Raw genomic sequence first — 23,119 nt, 5'->3', positions numbered from 1 at the left:
GAATATGAATTAGTTTTCTGAGCATAGCAGGGGCTGAAAATATGGAACACATGCATATGGGATATGGAAGCATTTTGGTAAAGCAAATGCTGTTGAAGGCTTAGAACTTGGTCAGATATTGAAGACACCAGTCATCTTCCACATCCTGTGCCGTTGCCACTAGTCCTGACTTTAGTCTTGTGACTGGACTTCAATGAACCTGGAAGAGAAAGTGAGATTGATAACTTTGTGTAACTTTACTTCACATAAATCTAATTTGTACATGCGCCAAAACATCATCTTGTGATGTCATTGGTCCTCTTTGAAAATGGTATCTGATGGTTTGTTGTTCTTGAATGCTCTTGAGCATCATGGGCTGGATCTATATTCCCCATTTAGCACTGGGATATAGCTAATCTATGGAGTCAAAACCCAGACTGCTTTTAAAATTCTTGTATCTCAAAATACTCATTCAAATACAGACAATCCCTACCCTCAAGGAGTTTATATTCTTGGGAGGGGGAGAAGAGGAAGAGAGACAAAACATAAAAGGAAATTGAAAAACAAGGGAATGGGGAGAGAAGATGTGGAGGCCAGAGAGGAATGAAGGAATGCATATACTAGCCTGGACACTCTTTAAAATGAATGTTCCAGCAGGAACTGACTAATCAGAAGTCCTGGTGTGGGGTGATCTTCCAGGGTGAGAAGTGCTGCATAATAATATAGAAAGAAGTCTAAAGTTGAGTCTCGAGAAAAATAAAAGAGTAAAACAAATGGCAAAGAGGGGACATGCCCCAGAATTACCCATCACACTTCCAGATTATATAATGTCTCCTTGATAAGAATTTTATTTCCCATATATTCCCTCCTCCCCTGAAAAAAAAAGAAAGAAAGAAACCTGACAAAAATACATGACATAGAGGATGCTCCAAAATTCTTAACTAAAACTTAAAACTGCAATAATACTCCTGGGAATCTCTATATTCTAAAAGAGAATAGAATATAAAACAACCATTTGTAATTATTTGATTCTGTTTTCTTTGACTTAAAATTGTATTTTTCCCACCTACAATCTGACTGATAAAATTCCAAAACAGCTGCCTTCTTATTCACAATCCTGGAATTTTTTTTTTTTGTTCTCAAAGAGGAGCATGGCAGTTACTATTTTTATATTTATATACATCCTGAACAATCTGGTCCAAGCAATGATCTGGACTTTGCTGAGATTTATAGTTGAACAATTAAAGAGAGTCAGAGTGATTTCCTTAAAGATATGGTCTTTAAGAAAGAAACCTAATGCACTTCAAGATATCTTGTAAGGTTTCAGTTATCAAAATATATGTTCGTTTGGGCAGAGCACCTGCAGATAAGGGCCTGATACAGGAGAAGGGTGTAATGCCAGAGAAACTGAGGCAAGATAAAGATTAGATAGTTTTTAATATTTTATTTGAAAGAGAGAGATTTACTGGAACCAAATGGATTCATGGTTTGGTCCCAGAGCTGAATGAGACTATCATCTCCAAGAATCCAGCAACCAAAGTGAGTTCTCAAACATACACACACACACACACACACACACACACACACACACATATATATATATATATATATATATATATATATATATGTATATATATATATATATGCATATATATATATATACATATATATATATATATATACATATATATATATATATATATATATGTGGCTCAGCTATGGGGGTAGAGCAAGGCAGGGGAGGAGTAGAGCACTGAGAGTAGGAACAGGGATATCAATCCAGTTCTGACAGGGTGGGGGGAGACATTCTGATAAATTGGGGTTACAGAATGGTGAGAGGCACTGGATGTTCTGATGATGTCTAAGATAGAAGGTCTTTCTCCTTATCCAGATCATGGGATTAGGAGGAAGAGGTAGTGTTGCAAGATTGAATAGAACAATTAGGAACTGAGGCAGAACAATTTAGGGAAATTGAGTCAGGACAGTTAGGGAAATTATGTCAGGAAAATAAAAGTGAACTGTGGCACAACAAGGGGAAGAAGCCTGATAGAAGAGGAAAAGAATAGAAAGGAAGAGAGAGAAGAAATGAGATGGAGAGAAATATACAATAATCATAACCATGAAAGAGATTTTATAGCAAATTTATCTGATTAAGGCATTATTTCTCTTTTTTTAATTAATTTTATAATTATAACATTTTTTTGACAGTACATATGTATGCATAGGTAATTTTTTTACAACATTATCCCTTGTACTCCCTTCTGTTCCGAATTTTTCCCCTCCTTCCTTCCACCCCCTCCCTTGGATGGCAGGCATTCCCATACATATTAAATATCTTATAGTATATACTTGGTACAATATATATGTGCAGAACCGAATTTTGTTGTTGTTGTTGTTGCAAAGGAAGAATTGTATTTGGAAGGTAAAAATAATCTGGGAAGAAAAACAAAACAAAACAAAACAAAAACAACAACAACAACAACAAAAAAAAAAAAAAAAAAAAAAAAAAAAAAAAAACAATGCTCACAGTTTACACTCATTATCCAGTGTTCCTTTTCTGGGTGTAGCTTTTTCTGTCCATCATGGATCAAGTGAAATTGGATTAGCTCTTCTCTATGTTGAAGATATCCACTTCCATCAGAATACATCCTCATACAGTATCATTGTTGAAGTGTATAATGATCTCCTAGTTCTACTCGTTTCACTCAGCATCAGTTCATGTAAGTCTCTCCAAGCCTCTCTGTATTCCTCCTGTTGGTCATTTCTTACAAAACAATAATATTCCATAACATTCATATACCATAATTTACCCAACCATTCTCCAATTGATGGGCATCCATTCATTTTCCAGTTTCCAGCCACTACAAAAAGGGCTTCCACAAACATTTTGGCACATACAGGTCCCTTTCCCTTCTTTAGTATTTCCTTAGGATATAAGCCCAGTAGTAGTATGGCTGGGTCAAAGGGTATGCACATTTTGATAACTTTTTGGGCATAATTCCAGATTGCTCTCCAGAATGGTTGGATTCTTTCACAACTCCACCAACAATGCATCAGTGTCCCAGTTTTCCCACAGCCCCTCCAACATTCATCATTATTTGTTCCTGTCATCTTAGCCAATCTGACAGGTGTGTAATGATATCTCAGAGTTGTCTTAATTTGCATTTCTCTGATCAATAGTGATTTGGAACACTCTTTCATATGAGTGGAAATAGTTTTAATTTCATCATCTGAAAATTTCTGTTCATATCCTTTGACCATTTATCAATTGGAGAATGGCTTGATTTCTTATAAATTAAAGTCAATTCTCTGTATATTTTGGAGATGAGGCCTTTATCAGAACCTTTAACTGCAAAAATGTTTTCCCAATTTGTTACTTCCCTTCTAATCTTGTTTGCATTAGTTTTGTTTGTGCAGAAACTTTTTAATTTGATGTAATCAAAATTTTCTATTTTGTGATCAATAATGATCTCTAATTCTCCTTTGGACACAAATTCCTTTCTCCTCCACAAGTCTGAGAGGTAAACTATCCTATGTATCTTGGACCCATTTTGATCTTATCTTAATATGTGGTGTTAAATGTGGGTCCATGTCTAGTTTCTGCCGTACTAATTTCCAGTTTTCCCAATGAATTCTTATCCCAAAAGTGGGGATCTTTGGGTTTGTCAAACACTAGATTGCTATTTTTAAATCCACATAAGTCCTCAGCATTTTTATACATTACCAACACAATCCAAGAGCAAGAGATACAAAGAGAAATCCCATTCAAAATAACTGTTAATAGTATAAAATATTTGGGAATATATCTACCAAAGGAGAGTCAGGAATTATATGAGCAAAATTACAAAACACTTGCCACAAAAATAAAGTCAGATTTACATAATTGGAAAGACATTGAGTGCTCATGGATAGGCCGAGCAAATATAATTAAGATGACAATACTCCCTAAATTAATCTATTTATTCAGTGCCATACCAATCAGACTCCCAAGAAACTATTTTAATGACCTAGAAAAAAATAACAACAGAAATCATATGGAACAAAAGGTCGAGAATTTCAAGGGAACTAATGAAAAAAAAAATTAAATGAAGGTGGTCTAGCTGTACCTGATCTAGAACTGTATTATAAAGCAACAGTCACCAAAACCATTTGGTATTGGCTAAGAAACAGACTAATTGATCAGTGGAATAGGTTAGGTCTACAGGGCAAGATAGTGAATAAGGCATTATTTCTCAAATATAGAGTAGATAGATATCTGTACACAATGCATGAGGAAATTTGTTTTGCTTGACTATGCATACTTGTAACAATGATTTTAATAGGATGGAGAATAAGTTCTATTTCCATAGATGTTATAACTTGGCTACAAAGATAAGGAAATGGGGGAAGTCAAACTAATGAGGTCAGAGGTAGCAATTCCTAGTTCAAAATAAATATATGACAAATTCACAGTGGCCATTCTCTTTGTCAAAGGTAAATTTATTTAGGAGAAGAAATTACAGACAAAATGGAGAAGTAAAATAAGAACCAGGAGTGGTAAATGTTAAATAGATTTGGGAGAGCAAAAAATTTACCGAGGAAACAAGTTTGGAAGAATCCATTAAAAGAATATACCTGGTATACCATTAACTGACAGATTAAATCCACAGAAGAGTTTAGCAGCCTAAACACAGTTAGGTATAGTAAGGAGAAAGATGTCATTAAAGGGAAAACACTATGAGGGAGAGTGTCCCTCACAGTGGACTTAGTCCTGAAAAGATTCAACAAAAGTCTTCATTGTGAGCACATCTATTAGAGGGGAAATACAACCTTGGGGGTTTCTTAGGGGAAGAGGGGAAGTACCAAGGAAAGATTTGGTAGCTCACAGGGAGGAATCCAGGAGGAGTCAAATGGAATGCACCTAGCATACCAGGTCCCAGACCTATCTAAAGATATAAAGTAGGTTGTGGTCCCTTTAAGAAAAGGAATGTGTAGTTTCTTTAAGGAATTTGTAATTCATTTCAGAATCATTTGTAATTCAGATTACTCCCAGCCCTCCTGGCTAATGCATTATCAGTTCAGGAAGCCTGCACTGTTGATTCACAAATCCTGGTCAAAAGTACCCCTTTGAATTCCAATAGGAGATCCAGGCTTGTCCCATCCCCCATCAGATCTGAGCCAACTTGGGACTCCACCTACAGGCCCCCTTTAGCTAAATCTCTCATTTAAAAAGGAGCCAAACTAAAATCTTCTCTTTGCAGAGATTCCAAACATTCCAGCATCATGCTTGGCACCACAAGGAGCTTCTGCCCACTGGAATACTCTTTTTCAGTGCCCTCTTCTTTTTATCCTCACCTATTTTCTTAACCAGACTTTAATATTACTTCCAATCCCCATAATAATAAATCAATGAGGTTTAGATTTGGGATACCCAAATGAAATTAGGGTTTCTGATGGTCAGGGAATTAAGTGATGTCTAATAGCAGGTTCAGGGTTCAAAGAGTCAAATAGAGGTTCCCTGCAGCCTCTTTGGATTCAGCGCAAGGGTAGGGAGTTCTGAGGATTCCCTTTCTGGTGGCACAGAGATCCTCTGTAAAGAAATATTTTACTTCTCTATTTTGTTTGTAATTTCTTCTCCTAAATAAACTTACCTTTGACAAAGAGAATGGCCACTGTGAATTTGTCATATGTTTATTTTGAACTAGGAACTGCTACCTCTGACCTCATCAGTTTGACTCCCCCCATTTCCTTATCTTTGTAGCCAAGTTATCACATCTATCAAAATAGAACTTGTTCTCCCACCGGTTCTAACAATGAGTTTTGTTTTTACATTGCAAATATTTATTTCTCCATTTTGGGAGAGATCTCCAACAAAGTAAATAATTAAACAATGTTAATAATTATTAATAATTAAGCAATTATTAATAATAAACAATAAATTGATAAAAGAGGTTTATTATGGGGATTGGAAGTAAAGTTAAAGTCTGGTTAAGGAAATAGATGAGGGTAAAGAGAAGAGGGCACTGGAAAAAGAGTATTCCAGTGGACAGAAGCTCCTTTGGGTGCCAAGTATGGTGCTGGCATGTTTGGAACTTCTGCAAAGAGAGGATTTTAGTTTGGCTCCTTTTAAAATGAGAGATTTAGCTAAATGGGGCCCGTGAGTGGAGTCCCAAGTTGGCTCAGATCTGATGGGGGCTGGGATAAGCCCGGATCTCCTATTGGAATTCAAAGGGGTGCTTTTGACCAGGATTTGTGAATCAAAGGTGTAGGCTTCCTGAACTGATAATGCATCAGCCAGGAGGGGCTGGGAGTAATCTGAATCACGAATCAATCTGAAAGGAATTACAAATTCCTTTTCTTAAAGGGACCACAACCTGCTTCATTCTCCCCTCAAGAAGTTAAAACTTTTTTGTTTTTGCTTGATCTGAGATGAGGATGGCTACCCCTGCTTTTTTGGCTTTGCCTGAAGCATAGTAGATTCTGCTCCACCCTTTTACTTTTAGTTTGAATGTCTCACCCTGTTTCAGATGTGTTTCCTATAAACAACATATAGTAGGATTCTGACTTTTAATCCAGTCTGCTAACTGCTTCCTCTTTATGAGGCAGTTTGCCCCATTCACATTTATGGTTAGAATGACTAATTCTATATTGCTTGCCATTCTATTAACCCCTACTTATGTTTTTCCCCTTTCCTTCCCTCTTACCCCCGTACCCAGTATTAAACTTGTGAACACCACTTGCTTTTCACAGCCCTCCCTTTTTAGGATCCCTCCCCTACCTTAAAGTTCCTCCCCTTATTTTACCCCTTTTCCTCACAATTTCTGTATTCCCTTCCCCTTAGCTTACTCCTTCCCACCTACTTTTCAATGATGTGGAAGAAGTTTCACCATAAATCAAATATGTCTATTGATACACACTATGTTCATCTCCCTCCTTTCTTTCTCTCAGATATAATAGGTTAGTTACCTTTGCCTCTTCATGAGATGTAGTACCACCACTTTACCCTTTTTTATGATATAATTTCCTTTCCACCACTAGTTTCTAGAACAAAATATACTATGTTCTTTACATATTTTTATGGCAGAAGTATAGTTCTCAAGATTTCTTTTTACTTTTTAGAAATCTCTTGAATTCTGTATTTGAAGATCAAACCTTTTATGTAGGTCTGTTTTTTTCATCAAGAATAGATGGAATTCATTTATTTCGTTAAATGTCCATCTTCTTCCCTGGAAAACGATGCTCATTTTTGCTGGGTAAGTTATTTTTGGCTGCATACCAAGTTCCTTAACCTTTCTGAATATCATGTTCCAGGCCCTTCAAAAATATACCTTTCCCAGATTAACAGAGGAAGAAATAAGTAGTCTAAATAGTCCCATCTCGGAAAAAGAAATAGAACAAGCTATTAATCAACTTCCTAAGAAAAAGTCCCCAGGACCAGATGGATTTACATGTGAATTCTACCAAACATTTAAAGAACAACTAACTCCAATGCTATATAAACTATTTGAAAAAATAGGGATTGAAGGAGTCCTACCAAATTCCTTCTATGACACAGACATGGTACTGATACCTAAACCAGGTAGATCTAAAACTGAGAAAGAAAACTATAGACCAATTTCCTTAATGAATATTGATGCTAAAATCTTAAATAAGTTATTAGCAAATAGACTTCAGAAAATCATGCCCAGGATAATACACTATGACCAAGTGGGATTTATACCAGGAATGCAGGGCTGGTTTAATATTAAGAAAATTATAAGTATAATTGACCATATTAATAATCAAATTAATAAAAACCATATGATCATCTCAAGACATGCAGAAAAAGCATTTGATAAAATCCAACATCCATTCCTACTAAAAACGCTTGAGAGTATAGGAATAAATGGACTATTCCTTAAAATAATAAGGAGCATATATTTAAAACCTTCAGTAAACATCATATGTAAAGATGATAAACTAGAACCTTTCCCTGTAAGATCAGGAGTGAAACAAGGTTGCCCACTATCACCATTACTATTCAATATAGTACTAGAAACGCTAGCCTCGGCAATAAGAGCCGAGAAAGAGATTCAAGGAATTAGAGTAGGAAATGAGGAAATCAAATTATCAATCTTTGCAGATGACATGATGGTATACTTAGAGAACCCCAAAGACTCTGCTAAAAAGCTATTAGACATAATTCATAACTTTAGCAAAGTTGCAGGATACAAAATAAATCCACATAAATCCTCAGAATTTTTATACATTACCAACACAATCCAAGAGCAAGAGATACAAAGAGAAATCCCATTCAAACTAACAGTCGATAGTATAAAATATTTGGGAATATATCTACCAAAGGAGAGTCAGGAATTATATGAGCAAAATTACAAAACACTTGCCACAAAAATAAAGTCAGATTTACATAATTGGAAAGACATTGAGTGCTCTTGGATAGGTTGAGCGAATATAATTAAGATGACAATACTCCCTAAAATAATCTATTTATTTAGTGCTATACCAATCAGACTCCCAAGAAATTATTTTAATGACCTAGAAAAATAACAACAGAATTCATATGGAACAACAAAAGGTCAAGAATTTCAAGGGAAGTAATGAAAAAAAAATTAAATGAAGGTGGTCTAGCTGTACCTGATCTAGAACTGTATTATAAGGCAACAGTCAGCAAAACCATTTGGTATTGGCTAAGAAATAGACTAGTTGATCAGTGGCATAGATTAGGTTCACAGGGCAAGATAGTGAATAAAAATAGCAATCTAGTGTTTGACAAACCCAAAGATCCTGAATTTTGGGATAAGAATTCATTATTTGACAAAAACTGCTGAGAAAACTGGAAATTAGTATGGCAGAAACTAGACATGGACCCACATTTAACACCACATACTAAGATAAGATCAAAATGGGTCCAACATTTAGGCATAAAGAACGAAATCATAAATAAATTAGAGGAACATAGGATAGTTTACCTGTCGGACTTGTGGAGGAGGAAGGAGTTTGTGTCCAAGGGAGAAGTAGACTCCATTATTGATCACAAAATAGAAAATTTTGATTACATCAAATTAAAAGTTTCTGCACAAACAAAACTAATGCAAACAAGATTAGAAGGGAAGTAACAAATTGGGAAAACATTTTTACAGTTAAAGGTTTAAAGGCCTTTAATAAAGGCCTCATTTCCAAAATATACAGAGAATTGACTTTAATTTATAAGAAATCATGCCATTCTCCAATTGATAAATGGTCAAAGGATATGAACAGACAATTTTCAGATGATGAAATTAAAACTATTTCCACTCATATGAAAGAGTGTTCCAAATCACTATTGATCAGAGAAATGCAAATTAAGACAACTCTGAGATATCATTACACACCTGTCAGATTGGCTAAGATGACAGGAACAAATAACTATGAATGTTGGAGGGGATGTGGGAAAACTGGGACACTGATGCATTGTTGGTGGAATTGTGAAAGAATCCAACCATTCTGGAGAGCAATCTGGAATTATGCCCAAAAAGTTATCAAAATGTGCATACCCTTTGATCCAGCCGTACTACTACTGGGCTTATATCCCAAGGAAATACTAAAGAAGGGAAAGAGACCTGTATATGCCAAAATGTTTGTGGAAGCCCTTTTTGTAGTGGCTGGAAACTGGAAAATGAATGGATGCCCATCAATTGGAGAATGGTTGGGTAAATTATGGTATATGAATGTTATGGAATATTATTGTTCTGTAAGAAATGACCAACAGGAGGAATGCAGAGAGGCTTGGAGAGACTTACATGAACTGATGCTGAGTGAAACGAGCAGAACCAGGAGATCATTATACACTTCAACAATGATACTGTATGAGGATGTATTCTGATGGAAGTGGATATCTTCAACATAGAGAAGAGCTAATCCAATTCCAATTGATCAATGATGGACAGAATCAGCTACATCCAGAAAAGGAATGGGTGTAAACTGTGAGCATTTTGTTTTGTTTTGTTTCTCTTTCCAGATTATTTTTACCTTGTGAATACAATCCTTCCTTTGCAACAACAACAACAACAAAATTCAGTTCTGCACATATATATTGTACTTAAGATACACTATAAGATATTTAATATGTATGGGAATGCCTGCCATCCAAGGGAGGGGGTGGAAGGAAGGAGGAGAAAAACTCGGAATAGAAGGGAGTACAAGGGATAATGTTGTAAAAAAAAAAATTACCTATGCATATGTACTGCCAAAGAAAATGTTATAATTATAAATTTTTTTTAAAAAGGGAAAAAAATAAAAAAAGAAGTTAAAACTTAAATTCATTTAAGAGAAAGAAAAAAAAAAAGGACTTGGGCTATTGAGCCAGAATTGAAGGAGATATTCTCCTTCAAGAATTTTCAGAGTTCTTGGGTCCCCTCTGCAGATATGCTAATCAATATCTCAAAGATTATTTAAAGATGATCAGAGATTTTGAGGAATAGATAAAAAATTCCATACTCACAATCACTCACTGGGACTTGGTTATGCCTGATAATAATAATTTGGGATTTTTTCTGATGAGGGAAGAAAATAAGCTCAAAGTCTGTTAGGATTACTAAGTGAGAACTCGAGTTGTCTGGATAGTGACAAGGTGAGAATTCAGGTTGGACAATTACAAGGTGAGAACTCAGGTTGACTTGAAGGAAGGAGCAGGCTCATTGGCTGAGGTGGGGCAAGAACGTGGGGCAAGGACTTTTGCTTATCCTGACAAAAGGAGCTAGACCAGACCTTCGCAATTTGGTGCCCGAACAGGGACAGACACGGTCCTGATTCCAGTGGAAAAGCCTCCCATCCAGATCTCAGTCTCTCTAACCCAAAACCGTGAGTAACGAGGAAACTTTGTTAAAGATTAAGTGAGCGTGCTAATAGATAAATAAGGAACTTGTTAAGGGCTAAACCAGGATTCTCTTATAGTGAAATGGGGCAAACACCTTCTGTTCAAGGAAAATGTTTAGAGAGCATCATCGAGGTTATGAAAAGCCAAGGATTGATTATAATTTTGGAAGAGATTACTGAACTTTTAAGAACTGTGAAGGTCATATATCCTTGTTTCTCTCTGGAAAAAGAATTGGATCCAGATGAGTGGAAATTAGTAGGAGAGCAATTAGGTGAACACTACAATTGTCTTTGTGACATTTTACCCTTTGGTTCCAGACCAAACTCAGTTTCCAAAGATACAATTCATACCTACAATTTAATCCAAATGGCTTTAAAAAATGTTATTCTAAAGGAAGAGATGAAGGAGCAAATTTTAGAATTTTAGCAAAGTCGCAGGATACAAAATAAATCCACATAAATCCTCAGGATTTTTATACATTACCAACACAATCCAACAGCAAGAGATACAAAGAGAAATTCCATTCAAAATAACAGTCGATAGTATCAAATATTTGGGAATATATCTACCAAAGGAGAGTCAGGAATTATATGAGCAAAATTACAAAACACTTGCCACAAAAATAAAGTCAGATTTAAATAATTGGAAAGACATTCAATGTTCTTGGATAGGCCGAGCGAATATAATAAAGATGACAATACTCCCCAAACTAATCTATTTATTTAGTGCTATACCAATCAGACTCCCAAGAAACTATTTTAATGACCTAGAAAAAATAACAACAAAATTCATATGGAAGAATAAAAGGTCGAGAATTGCAAGGGAACTAATGAAAAAAAAGTCAGAGGAAGGTGGTCTAAGTGTACCTGATTTAAAGCTATATTATAAAGCAACAGTCACCAAAACCATTTGGTATTGGCTAAGAAATAGACTAGTTGATCAGTGGTATAGGTTAGGTTCACAGGACAAGATAGTGAATAAAAATAGCAATCTAATCTTTGACAAACCCAAAGATCCCAAATTTTGGGATAAGAATTCATTATTTGACAAAAACTGCTGGGAAAACTGGAAATTAGTATGGCAGAAACTAGGCATGGACCCACATTTAACACCACATACTAAGATTAGATCAAAATGGGTCCAAGATTTAGGCATAAAGAACGAAATCATAAATAAATTGGAGGAACATGGGATGGTTTACCTCTCAGACTTGTGGAGGAGGAAGGAGTTTGTGTCCAAGGGAGAACTAGAGACCATTATTGATCACAAAATAGAACATTTTGATTACACCAAATTAAAAAGTTTCTGCACAAACAAAACTAATGCAAACAAGATTAGAAGGGAAGTAACAAATTGGGAAAAAATTTTTACAGTTAAAGGTTCTGATAAAGGCCTCATCTCCAAAATATACAGAGAATTGACTTTAATTTATAAGAAATCAAGCCATTCTCCAATTGATAAATGGTCAAAGGATATGAACAGACAATTTTCAGATGATGAAATTAAAACTATTTCCACTCATATGAAAGAGTGTTCCAAATCACTATTGATCAGAGAAATGCAAATTAAGACAACTCTGAGATATCATTACACACCTGTCAGATTGGCTAAGATGACAGGAACAAATAACGATGAATGTTGGAGGGGCTGTGGGAAAACTGGGACACTGATGCATTGTTGGTGGAGTTGTGAAAGAATCCAACCATTCTGGAGAGCAATCTGTAATTATGCCCAAAAAGTTATCAAAATGTGCATACCCTTTGACCCAGCCATACTACTACTGGGCTTATACCCCAAGGAACTACTAGAGAAGGGAAAGGGTCCTGTATGTGCCAAAATGTTTGTGGCAGCCCTTTTCATAGTGGCTAGAAGCTGGAAGATGAATGGATGTCCATCAATTGGAGAATGGTTGGGTAAACTATGGTATATGAATGTTATGGAATATTATTGTTCTATAAGAAATGACCAACAGGAGAAATACAGAGAGGCTTGGAGAGACTTACATCAACTGATGCTGAGTGAAACGAGCAGAACCAGAAGATCATTATACACTTCAACAATGATACTGTACGAGGATGTATGCTGATGGAAGTGGATTTCTTCAGCATAGAGAAGAACTAATCCAATTCCAATTGATTAATGATGGACAGAACCAGCTACATCCAGAAAAGGAACACTGGGAAATGAATGTAAACTGTTATTTTTACCTTCTGAATCCAATTCTTCCTGTGCAACAAAAAATTCGGTTCTACACACATATATTGTATCTAAATTATACTGTAATATATTTAACATATATAAGACTGCTTGCCATCTGGGGGAGGGGGTTGGGGGAGGAAGGGAAAAAATCTGAATAGAAGTAAGTGCAAGGGATAATGTTGTAAAAAATTACCCATGCATATGTACTGTCAAAAAATGTTATAATTATAAAATAAAATTAAAAAAAATAAAACCGTAGATTAATCTCAAAGAGTCTAGAAATTAGAGAAAATTTAAGAAGGCTTTAAATACTGAAACTTTGGGTCTTAACTAAGAAAATAATAGCCTACAAGGCTGTAAATTGGAAAAAAGACAGAGATAAGAAAGACTGTGATTTAGGGAAGTAGACAATTAAGACATTTTACAAAAATAGAAATTAAAAAGTGAGGATGGGGGTTTTGCAGGGGGAAATTGAGGAGTAATAGATAAGATATTTTAATTGCTTCACATTTCTTAGCTAGACATATAGTTTGGAGTGGACCCTAGGCTGTGATCCATCGGTAATTCAAAGACCACAAGACATGAAAGACACTCAAACCCCCTGGATTCAAACTTTGTGTCACAGTGCTCTTGCTACTGTGCATTCCTAATTAGCCTTATTAATATTAACTTCTCCCCAGGAGGAGTTTAGGCTTCATTAACATAACATGGGATGCATGTTCAGGGATGGGAGGACATATTAAGCAATATATTTAGTAGAAATGTAAGGTCATGTTAGATCCCTGAAGGGTCTCCTCCAATGGAAATTGAGAAGGAGAAGGAAGGGGTGTTAGAGCAGGATTACAGCAAATAACTGCTGGCTCTGGTATCTATGAAGTGTGTTTGAATTCATATGTGTATATATATATATATATATATATATATACACTCACACATGCATATCCTGGCAATAGTCACTTTATTCCTTACACATTTGCAAAATTTCTGTTCCAAAAATACAGCTCTGTTTCTCCAACCTAATGAAAAACTTTCAGTGATTTATTGCTTCTAAGATAAAAGAAAAAAATTCCTCAGCCTAGCATTTAGGACCTATATAATTTACCTTACTATCTTTATTTCAAATTACTTCTTTTCATGCTCTTCATGTTTTAACGAAATTGGACTACAAATGTTATCTAAATTCAATATTCTGTCTCTCATCTTCAGACATTCACATAGGCCATTCTCCCTGACTAGAAAGCACTATTTCATCATCTCTGCCTTTTAGAAGGTTGGGTTTTGTTTAGGTTATTAAGATGTCACCATTAGAGTAAGCTGGAATCAGCAAGTTCTGAAGTCAGATCTAGTCTCAGAAACTTAATACCTGTGTGATGCTGGGAAAGTACTTTAACCTAGATCTGCCTCAGTTTCTTCATGTGTAAAAGGGTGACAATAATGGCCATCTATATCCCAGAGTTGTTATGAGAATCAAAAAAGATTATTTGTGTAATGTGCTCAAGCTATTATTATGATCTTATGCTTCAATGCTTCTGATGAGGGTTGAGGTCCCTTTAAGCTAGGATCTTTTGATTCACAAATCCTGGTCAAAAAGCACCCTTTTTAATTCCAATGATATCTGGGATTTTGCCAGCCCCCACCGGATCTGAGCTAACTTGGATTTTCCCAACCCCCACAAACAGTTTCTTCTTTATCTAAAAAACTCATTGATTTCTATTCAATGTTGACCCTGGCTGAAAACCAGCCAGGAGCCTGGGACTACACCCCCCTTCAAGATTATAAAAAGGGACCTCTGGGGCCCAGTCTCTTTGCAGGAGTTCCCCCCGAAACATGGTATCCTTCCAGCCATGTAAGGGTTCCTGTCTGCCCGGTGACCACCTCTAGCCCTGGTGTCTTTTTACCTTTACTCTTACTTCCAAACCCCAAATAAACCTTTTTTATCAATCTAGGTTTTCGGACCTGTAAATTCCTTTACAGGGGACTCTGTGCCATCATTGGACTATCCTTGCGCTGATCCAAAATGGGTTCCCCCTTTCCTAACTCTCATCACTTCAATGGGATATCTTCCATGAAACTTTGCCTAATCATCTTCTTTCTCCCTCTCTACATGTACATTGTATCTCCCCAATAGAAGAGAAGCTATTTGAGGATAGGGATTGTTTGTTTCTATCCCCTGTATGAAGTATGATGTTTTGCATGTAATAGGCACTTAATAAATTTTTATTGATTTGTAAGTTTACAAAAAAAAAAAATTTGTATTGATCATTTCAAAATAAGTATTTGCTTATCTACAATGCTGGGTTTCTTGGTCCATTCTGCTCTTCCCACCCCTCCCCTTGGTAATAATTGCTTTCAACTTCTTGTTAAAAATATTGGCTAAAAATTTTAATTCTTTATTATATATCTCACTAAATCCATTGATTCTTGACTCTCCTTCCCAATTGCAGCAACAAGATGTAGAAATATATGACTTTTAAACTATTTACATTCCTAAGTACAGAAAACTAGAAAGTTTAGAGCATTTAGAAGAAGGGGAAGTAGCCTTTTGACAAGGGATTTGCATCCTTCTTTAAGATGATACTAACCATTCCTGATATAGAATGAGTAACAGGAAGAGCTTGCAGATGAAAGGAATAATGGCAAAAAGGGGGTTTCTTTCAAACTCTCCCTTGTTTAAGTCTCATTACTATCTACTTCATACTTCCCAAGATTGTTGTGAGGCAGGCATTTTGCAAACCTTAAAAGATTTTTTGCCCATCAATTACTATTATACTAAAGGAAAAGATAATTCATGTAATCACAAAAAGTAAGGGGCAGAGAACAGATATGTTAACTAATAAGGCATTTGATTAATTAATAGCAAAATACAAAGATACACCTAAACTCTGCTATCTGTTTAAGAAGAAGTCCTCTGATAGAATTGGAAAAGAAACTGGAAGAGATATATTGAGCAATTCAAGAGTTTAAAGTTCTTGAAGCTGGTGGCAATTTAGGGGCATATGATCCTAGATCCTCTGTAAGAATGTAGAAGAAGGGATAAATTTTCATTTTTCCCTCATCCAACTAACCATGATATCCAAAAGCAGAGCTACTTTCCCAGAAGGACTACATCTAGCAGGAAGTAGTTTATTAAATAAAATAGTTTAAGGTAGGAAGCAAAAACATACTATCCAGAAAAATAGTTACAGAAAGATGAGATTTAAGTCAGAAAGTAGATTCAAGGAATGAGACCTCTGGCAGCAAAAAAGAGCGCTGACTATAAAATCAAGAAAGATCTAACCCAAGCAGTAGAATATATACCTGGGAAAGGAGCATTAAAAAATAAGTTTATACTACATCCTAGAATAAAGAGCTTCTGGAATTCATTGAATAGAAGAATTACATAGCCAAATATCTGTATATACTTCAGGAAAATAACTTTGGCAGACATATGTAGAATGGATTGGAGTGGGGAGAGATTTGGCACCTAATTAAGTGACTTTTACATTAGTCCTGATGAGAGGTGATGAGAGCCTGAATTAGCTAGACAGCTGAATGATTAGAGAGAACAGAATAGATGCAAAAGCTTAAAAGAGCTTCCTAAAACAAAAAGAAATGTATTTTTCCTAGATTACCTAATACATTTCAGTTTCTCTTTTGCCCACCCATCATCATAGATAATTGAACATTGCATAATCCTAGACAAATTGATTTTGTTACATCGTTCTAGGAACTGTTTTCAGAGGCTCCTGCTCCCTAGACCTAGCATTTGGTGACTTTCCTCTATTTTCCATAATAAACTTGTCTTTTAATTATACCCAGTGTGTCATCTCCATGGCAAATGCTGCCATGGGAGACCAATGAAAGTGCTACCAGCTACAGATCAATAATAATAAAAGCTTAGGCCCCAACGGTCATTGTCAGCCCCAAGGCTTGGTGGGGTCTTTGGCCAGAGGGAATGAGGTGCCAGATGGAGGGTGGAGACTGGGTAAGCTAATGCCTAGGTTATTGTCTTATTTCTCCCTGTGGGCCAAGGCTGGTTCCCTCTGCCCCACCCTTGATGTTCACAATCATTTTATTAACTTGAATCCCATTCTTTTGCTACTCTCAGCAAAGAGTTCTGTAGTCCATCTCTTTGGTGAAACAAGGAAGGGGAAAATGATCCAGAAACCAACTCAGGCAGTGAAAAAATCAGCTCTAAACAGGACATCTATGAAATCTAGAATATAAATGATGGACATTAGCTTAGGGTGATATCACTCAGCCTACGGAGGAACCAGTCTTTTCAACTCTAAGTAAGAGGTAAGCTTGAAGGAGCTAACATACATAATTGTGAAGTGCTAAGAAAGGGGTAATAATACCAGTCAAGCTCTCAGTTCTCAGGATCTAACTAGTCTGCATCCAAATAAATTCAAAAGTGTGGGGGATTTTGCCCAGATTACCCAGAAAAATTCTTTCTATGTCTTAAATCAGCTTAATCATTATCTGTTCTATGTAATTTTGTGTAGACACATCCTATGTCTAGGTTAATCCACTTTTTCCCTGATAAGATTCAATTAGTCCCTCAATACTACCATTATTAATTAATAAACAAATAAATAAATAAAGCATCTCAATTAAGCACATATCTTCACAAAGAGATGTATTAATTGGGCTCTCATTGACATTTGGACTGGATTTTTTGTAGATGTTCAGGACTGCTAGCCAGTTAATTGATTACATGGACATGATCCCTGACCTTTGAAGTCTGAAGTGCACACATGGAGAGGCATAGACATATAGGTGGCAAACAGGATCAAAACAAAAACATAGACAACAAGTCCACAGACAGAAAGTATCATATAATATTGATACCATATATTTATTAAAACTGTTGTCATAACTTCTCCCAAATGACTAATGGTATAGAGTGATATGAAAGTTCATCTGCATGTAGAAAGGACAAACAGCACTCCTTCTAAAGGGAAAACGGGGAATTCCTCCTCCTGTCTTCATGGATTTTCTACAAGTCACTTTCCTTCTCTGAGACTCAATTTCTTCATCTAAAAAGTTTCTATTTCTATTGAATCAAATTTCTATATTATATGTAAATGTGTAAAAGATCCTTGATTTGTGAGCTTAGGATCTCCCTCCAAATTTTAATCTGTCTAGTGACTTCACTAAGTTTTAAGAAATTGCTTTAAACATAGAGGTTAAATTACTTGACCAGGGTCACACAATTCATGAATATTAGGTGCAACACTTGAATCTACATTTTTTTTGGACTCCATATCCAGCAATCTAATCCTTTGCTAAATTTTCTTTCTATATACTATTAATAATCATACTAATTTCACCTCTTTATTATAAGTGAAAATGGCAGTGTGTGTGATCCCTAAGCTGTTTTTCACTTTCAGTGTACAATGTTTCTGTTAAGCTCTTCATGCAGGAGGAAAAAAAAGGAGAATTATGTATATAATATGTATATATTAACTTTATCAATATCAATCTGGTCCCATTTTAGAGGTATAAATTGGGGCTAATCTTCCCTCTGATTTATCCATGTTGAAAGCAATGATTCTTTCTCTACTGTTCTGACAGCCCACTCACCCACATAAAAAATTAAGTTCAGGGAGACACCAGAAAGATATGCTATTCCTACCCCCTAGCTGAATCAAAAATATTTTCCAAAAGTTATTTGTCTTTCCAGGAAAATTCATTGACAGAAAAAAATGTGAGATTTCCTCTTTCATGCTGCTCTAGGATACAGACATGTGATACACTGATGAATGAAAATTCAATTTCTTTAAGAAAGTGATTGAGTTTTAGAGTTTATATAAAAAAAAATTATTCCATGGATGTGTAGAGCAATTTAGAGTCTGCAAGGTGAATTCAAAGAAAGATAATTTGCTCCTCATAGTCCTGTGAGGTAGCCAAGGACAAAGAAAAAAAGTTACAAAGGGGGAAAAATTAGTGAGTAAAATTTGGTTATGCATTAGTAAGTGTATGAGTGTACATGTTTATACATGCTTTTTTATATTTGTTACTATTATAGGTACAGGAGGAAAATAGAACAATTCTTTTATGTTGATCAATATGATGTAAGGTAGTGAAAAATGAGGCCTGGAATTAGAGACCTGGCTTTAAGTTGAGCTCTGAGCTCTCTTCTCTATTATCTTAAGTATATTTATTTGTTTATAAGATCTTTGATGGCAGAAATTGTTTTTGTTTTTTCTCTGTTTTCCTAGTGCTTAGCCTAGGATCTATCACATAGTAAACCCTTAATAAATATTTGTTAATTGACTGACTGATTAAACATTTGCCCAATTTGAATAAAAGACAAGAGGGTTATGCTAGGTTCCCCTAGAAACAGTGCTTAGTAGCTTGGCATTTTTTCCCAGAGCAATTTGGAGAGGTTATCCAGTCTGGCAAAGAACAAAAACATAAGAGGAAAATTCAAGTAGTTACAATATCAAACATGCAAATAAATATACAGCTGGGAAAGGAAATTCTCAGCAGGCTCATAGAACTATCATTATTCCCATTATCCAATTATCCATTGTCCAAACACTCCAAATTACCCATTATTTTCAATTTCCAGATGCCTGACTATGAATGGGACTTCAATTTCAAAAAACTGTTTAGGAATCATGTTATCAGATCCAAGTTTCATTTGGGGAGTCTCACAGAAATTGATTTGGAATTAGGCCTGTGATGTCTATTCCCTATTAGTACACAGATTCACAGTTTCTCAAGCATCAGCAAAGCTTCTAGGGTAGAGAGAGACAAATTGAATCATGGCAATACTACAAAGGAATTTCCAGATGAGCACACACACACACACACACACACACACACACACACACACACACACTGAGGAAGTAGCTTGTTATCTTCAGCCAAAGATTATTATAGGATATTTTGGCATCTTGATGATCAGAATGAAATGACCACAATTAGTCCCCAGGAAAATTTTTCCTAGATGATGAATGGAATAGTATGATTATACCCATGAAAAAAATTTGATTAGATTTTTTATAGATCTTCTTTTCTACCCATGCCCAGGCCTGATGAAAACGGTGCAATAGCACAGATTAATATTTTCCTCTTTTGAGGAGTGAATTCCAGACAATTAACCAAGCAACCAACCAACAAGTATCTGTTAAGTACTTATTATGTGCCAAGCACTAAGCCAGGCTTTAGGGATACAAAAAAGGCAAAAATAATCTTTGCCTTTGAGAAGGCACAATCTGTTGGAAAGTTTATATATACATGTGTGTGTGTGTGTGCGTGCGCGCGTGCGTGTATAACACATGCAAAGGACAATATACAAACAAGATAAGTATAAGAAAAATTGGAGGTAATTTCAATGGGAAAGCATTAAACAGGAGTCCAGGAAAGGCTTCTTGTAATAGAAATTTTAGTTAAGACTTGAAGGACCTTACATTGTATCAAGAAAGACATTACATGTGTATATTTATAAATATCTTATATACATATATATATCATATATCATATATCATATATATATGCACACATATATATACATACACAAGATACTTGAAAAACAAATACTGATTATTGTGGAGGGAGACACTGGCAGCACTGGGTATTAAGAAAGAGCCCACATAGAATGTAGCACTTTAGCTACTTTAAAGAAAACTAAAGATTCCAAGAGTAACATTTGTGCAAAATAAGCTGGCCACTTTGACTAGTCTATACAGTGTATGAAGTAGAAGAGAGTCTAATAAGGTTGTAAAGGTAGGGAAGGACTTTTAAAAGCCACCAAAATTTGTGTATGATTTGTATGTGATCCTAACCTGAAATCTGTGAATTTAAGCTTGGCCTCAGGGTAAAAGTCTTAAATTCCAAAACTGGAAAGTGTTGCCACCGAAGGTGATGGATCCCCTTCTTTGGAGATCTCTGAGAGGCTGGATAACAAATTGTCAGTTGTATTTAGGTAGACTGGACTAAATGAAGAGAAAGCCTTTGAGCTGTATCCCACAGAAGGATTAAGAGGAAAGGCTTTATAATCTGGCGGAATAGCATGGACAAAGGATCGGCAAGAGGAGTGAGAAAGATGTCTGTAGGTAGCCCAAAAAGACTATCCAATTAGGATAGTAGGGAAATTAAATTTGGAAGAAATAGGAGAAGCATTATGGCACAGTAGGAAAAAAAATCTTAGATTTGGAGACAGAACAATTGGATTAATCATTTATGCAATTTAGTACTTGTATGACTTTAGCCTAGTCACTTCTCATCTGTGTGTCTGTTTCCTTATAAGCAAAATAAAGGGATCATATTTAAAGAGCTAGAGACTCCATAAATGCTTGTCATATTTCCCCCTTTAAGATTCTTTTCAGCTCTCTAGCTATGAATCAAGAGTACTAAGAGCCTATTAAGACTTCATAAGATTGAAATTAGGGATTTGTAATTTCTTTAGCATGGAAGTGACATACTGAATTTGGTGTTTAAATTTATTCTGGTAGCAGTGTCATGGATAGCTTGAAAAGTAATGTGGAGGTTCATGATTCCTGGACTGGGAGAGTAAAATGCTAAGTCAGATTCAGACAGCATCTTTTTGGATAATTGGCAAGATAACATACTGAAGAGGAAACTAAGGTTTGGGACTAAGTGTCTGGGAGCACCTGACTTCTTCAGACTCATCCCTTATTCTGCTGAAGGAAATTCTGATTAATCCAATAGCAAAATTTTGTTTCTAACTTTGTTTTCCAAGCATTTGGCACTATGCCTTTTACATAGTAGGTGCTTAATAAGTATTTGTTGAAATTCCACTAATATCTTTCCACGGCTTTTCATTGCAGGTTGTCTCTTGTTCTTTTCCTGACCCTCGCAGACAGATCTTTCTTCTATGGAGAGGACCAATGAGACAGCTGTGACTGAGTTTGTCTTTCTTGGTTTCTCATCTCTATTTGAGCTACAACAGCTTCTGTTTGTGGTGTTCCTCCTTCTCTACCTATTCACCCTGGGCACCAATGCTGTGATCCTGATCACCATTTTTCTGGATCGAGCCCTCCACACTCCTATGTACTTCTTCCTTGCTGTTCTCTCCTGTTCTGAGACCTGCTACACCTTTGTCATTGTGCCTAAGATGCTGGTTGATCTCCTGTCCCAAAAGAAGACCATCTCCTTTGTGGGCTGTGCGATCCAGATGTTCACCTTCCTCTTTCTCGGCTGTTCTCACTCCTTCCTCCTGGCAGCCATGGGTTATGACCGCTATGTTGCCATTTGCAATCCTCTTCGTTACACAACATTGATGAGCCCTGGGATGTGCCTATGTCTGGTAGCCATGGCCTGTTCCTGTGGCTTCACTATCTCCATCATCATCACCTCTCTTGTATTCCACCTGCCCTTTCACTCTTCCAACAAGCTCCTCCATTTCTTTTGTGATATCTCCCCTGTCCTCAAGGTGGCCTCCTACCACACCCATCTCAGTCAAATGGTCATCTTTATGCTCTGTGCATTAGTCCTAGTCATTCCACTGCTATTAATCCTTGTCTCCTATGTCCACATCATCTTTGCCATCCTCCAGTTTTCTTCTTCTGTAGGCAGATACAAGGCCTTCTCCACCTGTGCCTCCCATCTCATTGTTGTCACTGTCCACTATGGTTGTGCCTCCTTCATATATTTAAGGCCCAAGACCAACTATACCTCAAGCCAGGACACCCTGATATCTGTTTCCTATACCATCCTTACCCCATTGTTTAATCCCATGATCTACAGCTTGAGAAACAAAGAATTCAAGTCAGCACTTAGAAGAATCTTAGGGAGAATATTTTTTTCCATACAACAATGATATTAAACCTTCTGTCCAACCCCATAAAGACTGAAGAGGGAATGAGGATGAAATAATTCCCCAATGCAGGTTGGTCAATGTTCCAGAATGTTTGATTGTCTGGAAGAATTTCTAAGACTACAGACTATTTCTCCTTTCTCCCCTAGTGAGAAAATATGGGAATTGCAATTTCTCATACTCATCACATTCCCATTGAAAGTGTCTTATTCATATGTGTATTTTATTTCTCCCTTTCACAGTATAAAACAGCAAGAATTCAAGTTTTCCTCTGCCTCTCAAACTCTCTCATCAAATGGAGCTTACACTGATAAGAACATAGAATTACTCAACCTGAT

At 36.1% G+C, this 23,119-nt stretch overlaps 1 protein-coding gene across 1 annotated transcript; it reads left to right on the top strand.

Annotated features, from left to right (window-relative positions):
- Positions 1 to 21,839: 21,839 nt before the first annotated feature.
- LOC141540835 (olfactory receptor 10K1-like) lies at positions 21,840 to 22,784 on the top strand. Its single transcript, XM_074264778.1, has one exon. It carries the CDS (start codon positions 21,840 to 21,842, stop codon positions 22,782 to 22,784), a length of 945 nt encoding a protein of 314 aa, XP_074120879.1.
- Positions 22,785 to 23,119: the final 335 nt, after the last annotated feature.

Source organism: Sminthopsis crassicaudata, chromosome 4 (genome assembly GCF_048593235.1).
Source record: "Sminthopsis crassicaudata isolate SCR6 chromosome 4, ASM4859323v1, whole genome shotgun sequence".
Classification (NCBI taxonomy): domain Eukaryota; kingdom Metazoa; phylum Chordata; class Mammalia; order Dasyuromorphia; family Dasyuridae; genus Sminthopsis; species Sminthopsis crassicaudata.
The sequence above is the reverse complement of the archived record's forward strand: the minus strand, read 5'-3'. Positions and strand labels throughout refer to the sequence as shown.